The sequence below is a fragment of the Mesoplodon bidens genome (genome assembly GCF_964165515.1).
Source record: "Mesoplodon bidens genome assembly, chromosome: 13".
NCBI lineage: Eukaryota > Metazoa > Chordata > Mammalia > Artiodactyla > Ziphiidae > Mesoplodon > Mesoplodon bidens.
The window spans coordinates 66597671-66608749 of NC_138169.1; the positions used below are offsets into that span (position 1 = coordinate 66597671).

Sequence of the window (11079 nt, forward strand, 5' to 3'; positions counted from 1 at the left end):
ACAAAACAGAGGATGAAATCTGAGAACTCAAAGCCAGGTAATTTGAAATTATCTAGTCAGCGTGTCCGAATGGATAAAAAACAAGATCCAACAATATGCTGCTTCCAAGAGACTTGCTTCAGCTTTAAGGATACACGTATCTTTAAGGTGAAGGGATCGAACAAGATATTTCATGCAAGTAGAAACCAAAAGAGAGCAGAGGTAGCTACACTTATGTTAGATAAAATACACTTTAACTCAAAAGCTGTAATAAGAGAGAAAGAAAGTCATTATATAATGATAAAAGGGTCAATTCACCAAGAGGATATAACAATTATAAATATAGATTCATCCCTTGGTATCCGCAGGGGATTTGTTTGAGGACCTGCTACAGATACCAAAACCCACAGATGCTCAAGTCCTGTAGTCAGCCCTCCACATCCCTGGTTCCACATCTGCAAATTCAACTAATCCCAGATCGTGTAGTACTGCATTTATTGAAAAAACTACGTTTAAGTGGACCTGCACAGTTCATATCTGTGTTGTTCAAGGGGTCAGCTATATGTGCACCCCACATGAGAGCACTCAAATATGTTAAGCAAATATTAACAGATATCAAAGTAGAAACAGACAGCAGTGCAGTAATAGTAGGGAACTTCAGTACTCCACTTTCAACAGTGCATAGATCATCCAGACAGAAAATCAGTAAGGAAACACTGGATTGAACCATACTTTAGATCAAATGCACCTAACAGACATACACAGAACATTCCATCTAATAGCAGCAGAATACACGATCTTCTTAAGTACACATGGAACATTCTCCAGGACAGATCACATGCTAGGTCACAAAAAGGTCTTAACAGATTTTAAAAGATTAAAATCATATAAGTATCTTTTCTGACCACAACGGCATAAAACTAGAAACCAAACACCAGAAGAAAGCTGGAAAATTAACAAATATGTGGAAATTAAACAACACACTCCTGAATAACCAATGGGTCAAAGAAGAAATGAAAAGGGAAATCAAAAAATATCTTAAATGAAAACAGAAATACAACATACCCAAACTTATGGGATGCAACAAAAGCAGCTTTAAGAGGGAAGTTTATAGCAATAAACACCTATATTAAGAGAAAAGAAAGATCTCAAATAAACAACCTGACTTTAAACCTCAAGGAACTATAAAAAGAACAAACTAAGCCCAAAGTAAGCAGAAGGAAGAAAATAACAAAGATGAGGGCAGAAATAAATGAAATAGAGACTAGAAAAATGATAAAACATATCAATGAAACTAAAGCTGGTTTTTTGAAAAGATAAACAAAATTGACAACATTTAGCTGGACTAGCTAAGGAAGAAAGAGAGAAGATTTGAATAAATAAAATCAGAAATGAAAGAGGAAACATTACAACTGATACTGCAGTAATACAAGGGATCATGAGAGACTGTTATGAACAATTATATGCAAACAAATTAGATAATCTAAAAAATGGATAAATTCCTAGACACATATAAACTACCAAGGCTAAATCATGACAAAATAGAAAATCTGAAAAGACCAATAATGAGTAAGGAGATTGAATCAGTAATCAAAAATCTACCAATAAAGAAAAGTCCAGGACCAGATGCTTTCACTGGTGAGTTCTACCAAATATTTAAAGAAGAATTAATACCCATCTTTCTCAAATCCTCCAAAAAAAATTGAAGAAGAGAAAATGCTTCCAATATCCCTGAATAACACAGATGCAAAAATCCTCAATATAATACTAGCACGGCAAATTTAACAGCACATTAAAAGAAGCAGATACCATGATCAAGAGGAATTTATCCTTGGGATGCAAGGATGGTTCAACATATGCAAATCAATAAATGTGATATACCACATTAACAGAATGAAGGATAAAAATTATATGATCATCTTAATACAGAAAAAGGTTTGACAAATTCACGATAAAAAAAAACTCTCAACAAATTATGTATAGAAGGAATGTAGCTCAACACAATAAAGGCCATGTATAACAAGTGCACAGCTAACATCATGCTCAAAAATAGAAAACTGAAGGCTTTTCCTCTAAAATCAGGGATAAGACAAGGGTGCCCACTCTTGCCACTTGTATTCAACACAGTACTGGAAATCCTAGCCAGAGCAATTAGGCAAGAAAAAGAAATAAAAGACATCCAAAATGAAAAGGAAGAAGTAAAATTATCTGTTTGCAGATGACATGATCTTGCATATAGAAAACCCTAAAGATTCCATCAAAAACTGTTAGAACTAATCAACGAATTCAGTAAAGCTATAGGATTTGAAATCAACAAACAAAATCAGTTGCATTTTTTACACTAATGATGAACTACCTGAAAGAGAAATTAAGAAAACAATCCCTTTTGCAATAGCTTCAAAAGCAATAAAATATGAAAGAATAAATTTAACCAAGGAGGTTAAAGATCTGTACACTGAAAATTATAAGACACTGACGAAAGAAACTGAAGACTCAAATAAATGGAAAGATATCCTTTAACCCTTGGGTTGGAAGAATTAATATTTTAAAAATGTCCATACTGGGGCTTCCCTGGTGGCACAGTGGTTAAGCATCCACCTGCCAATGCAGGAGACACGGGTTTGAGCCCTGGTCTGGGAAGATCCCACATGCCGTGGAACAACTAAGCCCGTGAACCACAATTACTGAAGCCCGTCCACCCTAGAGCCCATGCTCCGCAACAAGAGAAGCCACCACAATGAGAAGCCTGCACACCACAATGAAGAGTAGCCCCCGCTCACCGCAACTAGAGAAAGCCCGCACGCAGCAACGAAGACCCAATGCAGCTAAAGATAAATAAACAAAATAAAATAAATTAATTAATTAATTTTTAAAAAAGTCCATACTATGCCAAGTGATCTACAGGTTCAATGCAATCTTTATCCAAATTCCAATGGCATTTTCACAGAAACAGAAAAAGAAAAATCCCCAAATTCCGACTGAATTACAAAAGACCCTGAATAGCCAAAGCAATCTTGAGAAAGAAGAACAAAGCTGGAAGCATCACACACTTGATTTCCAACTATATTACAAAGCTATCATCATCAAAACAGTATGGTAGCTGCATAAATACAGATGCATAGACCAGTGGAACAGAATAGAGGGCCCAGAAATAAATCCAGGCATATATGGTCAACCAATCTTTTACAAGGAGACCAAGAACACACAATGAGGAAAGGATAGTCTCTTCAATAAACAGTCTTGGTAAAACTGGATATCTACATGCAAAAGAATGAAATTGCATCCCTATAGACACCATTCAAAAAAATTAACTCAAGGGCTTCCCTGGTGGTGCAGTGGTTGAGAGTCCGCCTGCCGATGCAGGGGACACGGGTTCGTGCCCCGGTCCGGGAAGATCCCACATGCCGCGGAGAGGCTAGGCCCGTGAGCCATGGCTGCTGAGCCTGTGCGTCCAGAGCCTGTGCTCCGCAATGGGAGAGGCCACAACAGTGAGAGGCCCACGTACCGCAAAAAAAAAAAAAAAATTAACTCAAAATGGATTAAAAATTTAAACATAAGACCTGAAACTGTAAAACACATAGAAGAAAACATAGGGAAAAAGCTCCTTGACACTGGTCTTGACAATGATTTTTCGGATATGACACTAAAAGCAAAGGCAACAAAATGAAAAATAAACCAGTAGGACTATCTCCAATTAAAAAGCTTCTGCAAAGCAATGGAAACAATCAACAAAATAAAAAGGCAACCTACAGAATGGGAGAGGATATTTTCAAACCATATATCTGTTAAAGGGTTAATATCTAAAATACATAAGAAACTCATTTAACTCAATAGCAAAAAAAAAAAAAAACCAAATAATCTGACTAAAAAAAATGAGCAAAAGTCCTGAATAGACATTTTTCCAAGAAGACATACAAATAGCCAACAAGTATGTGAAAACATCACTAATCACCAGAAAAATGCAAATCAGAACCACAATGAGATATCACCCCACACCTGTTCAGATGGCCATTATAAAAAAGACAAGAGGTGAAAAGTGTCAGCAAGGATGTAGAGAAAAGGACACCTTTGTACACTGTTGGTGGGAGTATAAATTGGTATCACCGTTCTGAAAAACAGTATGGAGATCCCTCAAAAAATTAAAACCAGAACTACCATATGGAAACAAACTAAGTGTCCACTGACGTATGAATGGATAAAGAAAGTACGAAATGGAATATTATTCAGCATAAAAAAGAAAATTCTGGGCTTCCCTGGTGGCGCAGTGGTTGGGAGTCTGCCTGTCGATGCAGGGGACGTGGGTTCGTGCCCCGGTCTGGGAAGATCCCACATGCTGTGGAGCGGCTGGGCCTGTGAGCCGTGGCTGCTGGGCCTGCGCGTCCGGAGCCTGTGCTCCGCAACGGGAGAGGCCACAACAATGAGAGGCCCGTGTAGCAAAAAAAAAAAAAAAAAAAAAAAAAAAGAAAGAAAATTCTGCCATTTGAGACAACATGGATGAACCTGGAGGATATAATACTAAGTGAAATAAGCCAGACAAAGACAAGTACTGTATGATCTCACTAAATGTGGAATCTAACAAAAAAAAGTTGAACATATAGAAACAGAGAGTAGAAAGCTGGTTCTCAGGGGTTATAGGGTGGGAGAAATCTGAACATATTGGTCAAAGGATGTAAATTTTCCGTTATAAAATGAATGAATAAGTTTTGGGGATCTAATGTACAGTATGGTGACTACAGGCAATAATACTGTATTATATACTTGAAATACACTAAGAGAGTGAATCTTATGCATTCTCACCTCAAAACAAACAAAACTCCTCAGTATCTGCATTATGCAATAATGTATATATATAATTAACAAGACTTAAAGGTACAACTACTGTGTATACCCTCTTAAGGCTACACTTCACTGTAGTTAGTTTTCCTAAATAATTTTTAATATACCAACTTCAGATTCTGTGTGTGTGTTTTTCTGATATCATTACCTGAATTGCTGGTCTAGCTTTTCAGCCACAAAATCCTGTCTCTCTTTTTCTTTCTTCTCTCTTAATAATCTGATTTTATCTCTCATTCTATCTTTTTTCTCCTCAATTGTTTCTTCTTTCAATTGCATTTCAATAAAATATTCATTTTCTTCTGATGCTAAAAGTTCACGTAACCTAAGTTCACAAAACAAAATGACAACAGAAAAGGAAATTAAAACTATCATGCCACATGTACCATTTCACTAATTGATTTTTATTTTGTTAAATCTGATTTCAGAAGTACACGTTCAGTCATAAATTTTGTAAGAAGGAAATATCATTACAGTGTTCCATAAAATAAGACTAGTTGCCATTTAAAGCAATAAAGATAGTAATCTATTCCATGTTTTATCTGATCACATACAGATGAGATACGTAATGTATATCTTCAACAAAAAAGCAAAATGAGCAGATTTTAATTAAAAATAAAGAAATTTGAAACAATATGTTCTTTTGCTTTCTATCAAACATAGGTTATCACAAGTGAAAATAGAAACAAGCAATAGCTATTGGTTTGGTAGGAATATGCATAGTTCAGCCATGATCCTTACTGTAAAAATTCACTTGATTTTTGACTGATCAATCTCAAACTGTGGTTTTAGGAATGTTTCAGAGTCTGGATCAGCTGGTTTATGAGCCTTACTTATTTCGTCTTTCTTCAGTATTGATGATAAACCCTTGCATGGCATCCTTGACTCTTGCTTTCACAAGACTGTCCACAAACTTGCGGTCATTGTGCTGGTCCCACTCAGCTTTCAAGCGATCCCGCTCGTTTGACTTAATGGAAGCCAAAACAGCATGATGCTTCTGATGGCTGCGTCGGAGTCTTTCCAGATGATGCTCAGCCCCTTGGCCTTTGGGAGGCTTGGCTCTCTGAAAACAAATAGCAACTATCACTTATGACAGACCCAAAATCAATTGCATATTTTCAACTAATCATGACCTCCACCAATACTCATATTAATCAAAACTTGGTATATAAAACTAATACATCCTGCTATAACTGCAAACAACTTAGGTACCTAAGATGTAATTTGTTTGATTCTTTGAACCTATACCTAAGATGTCATCAAATCAGTCTCAAGTATTTCTCAAATGCCATTTGAGTAAAAGTTCATGGAATTATAAAGTTAAAAATTTGAACAGGGCTCCAGAGATTATCTAGTCAATAGATAATTGACTAGATAATCTCTGGATTATCTAGATAAGTTATAACTTAACAATAGATGAGTTATTTGCTCAAAGTGCTTTAAATAGGTAGGGCAGGCCTGGATAGAACAAGAATTAGAGGTCTTCTAATTCCTGACCTTGATCTTGCCACCAACTATCCCACATTGTTTCTCAGGGGTGGACAACATAGTTACCAACATAAAAATTCTTTCAATTAAGAGACTACTATCTAAGTATAAGGATATATCAATATATAACGAGTTGTGACAATGAAAAACCCTTTACTAAGAAGGAAGTAAGGAAGATAGAAAGGGAGGGAGGGAAAGAAGGAAAAGGGGGAAAAAAAAAAACCCTAGTGGTAGAACTTTTTCCCTATTTCTATTGTGCCCAGAAGTTTAATGTAAGAGCTGTGCTCCTGACATTTTGGGGTAAATTGAATTTCTGTAAATATGTTCATTTTATACAAACTTCCACCAGGAAGCTGGAAATGCATACATCATTGTGAATACATACTGACACATTTAATAAAATCATATGGACTATATCTTTTTCATTTCTGTATTCCTAGCAATGAACATGCCTACCAGCATCAGGTTCTCAATATGAATGGGAAAGATGAATGAATGAAACAATGTTTATGGGTGGGCTTGATGTTATTCCTGCTCCTCCTGGGCCACCATGAAATCCATGGTCTTGAGCTTTGTATTTTCGGCCAGTTTTATCAAATCATCCTTAGGTGAGTAGTGAGACTCTGGTGTGCTGATTCACAGTAACAAAACTTTTAACTCCTGTGGCAGAGTCAATCTGATCATTTACACTTAGAACAGTACTGTCAGGATTACCAGAATACTGGCATTGGGACTTGGTAAGGGAATCTCCTAGGGAAAGAAAATCAACATTTGAAGACAGCTTCATGAAAAGATTCAGGGCTCAGGGTATATATATATATATATATATACCTAGATTAATTGAACAAGATAATACAAAGCTGAAGTAGGTTGGAGACAAAAGACGATGTTGAGGGTTACATCATGGGAAGTAGCTAATTCATATTCAAATTATTTAGAGCCTAGATTTAGTTAACAAACTACTGTTCTCTAATACATAAAACATTTTATGAATGCAGATTCAGTGACAACAAAGCAGAGCTGGGTCAAGACTGCACCCTGGGCAGGATATACATAGGAACTCACGCTCCCAGTAGACAGATGGGCTGAGAACAGGAACCAAGCACCAAGGTCATAAGGAATCAATTGTCAGATTGTCAGGGCAAGAACCAGGTTCTGAGGTACATTTTGACTGAAGAGGGGGATGGGGGTGGAGGGCGGTGAGAAACAGCCTGAGCAGTAGCTGGGGATTAGGAAGCCCTTTAAGGCTTGGGCATCCTGTGTAGGACTTTGTGGTCAGGAAGGACCTTATCTCTGGATAACAGGTATGATCTGGAGTTCTCTAACAACAAGGTGGTGCCAATCCATGCAGAGTCTTAGCATTATGTAATCAAAACCTGTCCTGTTTAACAGAAATATAATATAAACCAGATATGTAATTTAATAACATTTTCTAGTAGCTGTATTTTAAAAAGTAAAAAGAAACAGGGGAAATTAATTTTAATATATTTTTATTTAACCAATATATCCAAAATATTCTCATTTCAATATGTAACTCTACGCATAGTTCAAGTGCTCAAAAGCCATTTGTGGCTAGTGGCCACCATAAAGGACACTGCAACTCTTAAACCATGCTAAATTCAGAACAAAGGGTTTAATAACTACTCTGTACTTTCAAGGTCACTGAAGGCTTTTGTTACTGCAACATCTCAAATCAGTTTCTACTATTACAGTTTACAGTTTAATGTCTTAAAGAATGATGTCTTACAGCCTAGGTTTGATTCTGGTCTCTATTGATTACTAATTGTGTGATCTTGAGCAAGTTACTTAATCTTTTTAAGTCTCAGTTTTCTCACCTGTCAAAATGAGCAAAATAAATGTCCTCCTAAAAAAATATTTCAAGAAGTAAATAACTGGGTCCCTAGGAGGCACTCACCAAATAGCCGCTCCTTTTGCTTCTCCATTACTTCAGACATTTCATCTTTCACCACCTTCTCCTGGAGGAATTGTTTAGCATCCAAGTCTCATCTCTGGTGGCTTTAATTCTTCTCCCACCACAACTCTGCAACCTCTAACATCCACACTTCTTATCACACTCTGACATCTGAGACACACGAGCTCTGACCTCTTCCTTTTCCTCTTTATTCTTCTATAAACAAAGTATTCAATAGGCCTGCTTCTCCAGTTTGGTGGTAATTTGGTGGAACAGAAATCCTTATTGGTTCCCAACACAAGTAATATCACCTGACCAATGGCCCAGCCCGAGCTCAGTGTTCGCATACAGAACCCAAAGTACATCAATTTCTGTCCCTCACAGTCTGTCTATAATGATCACCTTGAACCGCACAGACTGTAAAAGACTCCACTCTACTGATTTCCAAACCCAGATCCTACAGTTCCTGGACCTAAAGAAGAGGGAGCATTGACAACTGCTATGTGCACTATGGAGCATAATAAAACTGCACCCTTCATTATCCCTGATATTTCTTCCACAATGTTCCAACACAGATAATATAGCACATCATTATCTACTGTGTTAACCTCTGATGGTTTTGTGCATGAGCAAATTGTTTCTGCAGTTAGATGATAAGCAACGTGAAGGCAGGGATCAGACTTCTAAAGAAGGGTAAACCTCCCAGGGTCACTGTATTCACCCCGGTATTTTCCACAGAGCTGTGCACCCAGCAGGGGCTCAAGTAATACCTCTATAATTGCCTACCTACACGTGGTTTTCTAGCCTGTAGAAACCAGCGTGTAGAAACAAAGGTGCATGGACCAAGTGTCTGGGGTTCTGAGCAGGACCTATCAAACTCTGCAGCACGCAGCATTCCCCTGGCCTCCTACCACCTCCCCTGCCTTAAAGGCAACCAACCTCCTATTCCCAGGCCTGCAGGGACGCTTCTATTATGGTTGAATCAGCAGAGAAAGGGCTCTATAACCACTCACAACCCCTCACAGCCCAATACTCCTTCCACAGACGATTTTCCTAGGCGTGTAGAACTAGCCCAAGACCGTACAGCTCCATCACTGCCAGCCCAGACCCCAGATTTCCTGCCGCCTGACCCAGCACCGTTTCCTTGACACACCCTCCGCATTGCAAGGGGACGACCTCTTTCAGCAGTCTTGGAAGACTGAAAACCCTCAAGATCTAAAGTGGTGTTTCTCCAAATACATCAAGTAAATATTATATGACGCGGGGGGTTGGGGGGTAGGGAGGGACGGAGTACGAGAGCTAGGTAAGAGACCTTATCCTTCCCTCTTTCAAAATTCAAGCTGCTGCATCAAGCACCTGCTTCCCTCGAGAGAGCCCCTGCTGGGGGCCAGGGTGGGCTGCGCTGGGCGCTGAGTTGGGGGAGATGCAGAAAGCGGTCCCGCACACACATCCCGTGCTTACCACGATCACCACTTTGGGAGTGGGGCCCTTAACCTCCCGCTGTACGATGCCAAATCGCTGGCTGTACATTTTCGAGTCCCCTCAGGTTGGGGGCGGTGCCCGCCGCGGTTCCCCAACCACAGCGACCTGAGGGACCAGATTCCGCCAAGCAGAAATCTGGTTGCCATGGTGCGCCTCGCGGGGATCGGGGCAGGTGAGTGGGGCGGAAGTTGGTCCTGTCACCATGGTGACCATAGACGCCAGCACTCAAGACTTCCTCTGGCAGTGGAAAAGCTGAGTCTGCGCAGTCCTCACCCCGCCCTTGGCCAGGCCTCCCGCCGACCTCGCTCCCTTATTCCAGGGTTCATCAAATAGCAGAAAAAGAGCCTCCTTAACCCGAAGTGAAGTCGAAGACCTAACTACATTCCAATTGACTTTTCTATTTATATCTTGTAATCGGTCTAAAAGCATGAGAAAGGTTAGTGGGCATTTTGTTGGTAGGTTAAATTTTGAGGCCATCTCTAAGTTAATCTTCATGACATAAATCATCACAAGACAACCTTATTCGCGTAGTTCTTTACAGGAATTTACAAGGTATTTTCACATATAAAACCTCTGAGCCTCACAAATATCTTACAAAATTGATGCAACAGCAGGTATTATCCTCATTTTACAGCTAAACAATTAAAGCTGAGAGAGCCTGTTTTGTCAGCCAACTCAACCAGTAATGACAAATCTGTTAATAAAATCAGGAAACCGGGGCTTAGACTTGAGGTACCCTAGGATGGGGGGCAATCAGATGGGCTGGTACGCCAGTGACACGACCTGGCTGGGCACAATAAGAACTAGGGCCAGGGGTAGGATGTGGATTAGAATTGCAGGTGATCGGGCTCTGAGATTCCAGATCCCAGGCAGGAAAACAACACAGGTCAGGAAACCTAGAAGGGGCCCTCAGCACAGGTGGAGACCACAGCTGTACTTCTGGTCAAGAGCAAGGTGGCAGTTAATAGCTAAAAGCCAAATAACACTTTGGTACTCTTTCTATAGTGGGGGTGAACATAGAACTACCACAACACAAAAAAAAATCAGCACCTAGTCGGTCACTGACGTGTAATAACCAAAGTACAACTAGTACTGTGCATCCCATCTTAAGATCGCAATTTACGGTAAATTAGTATTGCTTAATCATCTGTAATCCGCCCACTTCGGATTTTGTAGGCAGTATGTTTCTAGGTTTGGACTCCATTTCCTGAATTGCTGGTTCAGGCTTTCAGCCACAAAACAGAGTCTCTCTTCTCTTTCAAAATTTCTTTTAATAATTCTCTCATTTTGTCTTTTATGTCCTATAAAGCTTCTTCCTTCAATTGCAGTTCGGTAAAATACTCATTTTCATTTACTGCTAAGAGCTTACGTAGCCTGAAACAAAC

At 39.2% G+C, this 11079-nt stretch overlaps 1 protein-coding gene across 2 annotated transcripts in view; it reads right to left on the reverse strand.

The window, feature by feature from the left end:
- The window catches only part of CFAP53 (cilia and flagella associated protein 53), a 65079-nt gene extending 54088 nt beyond the window's left edge, over positions 1–10991 (reverse strand). Inside the window, exons 1-3 of one of the 2 annotated variants that reach the window (XM_081252330.1) lie at positions 9674–10991; positions 5646–5875; positions 4964–5137 (exon numbers count right to left, since the gene is read on the reverse strand). In XM_081252330.1, the coding sequence (XP_081108456.1) occupies positions 4964–5137; positions 5646–5875; positions 9674–9742 (473 nt within the window). In that variant the 5' untranslated portion in view covers positions 9743–10991. Of the gene's footprint in view, positions 1–4963; positions 5138–5645; positions 5876–8215; positions 9545–9673 lie in introns of those variants that run through there. The other variant, XM_081252331.1, reaches the window with a different exon arrangement.
- Between the last annotated feature and the right edge of the window lie 88 nt (positions 10992–11079).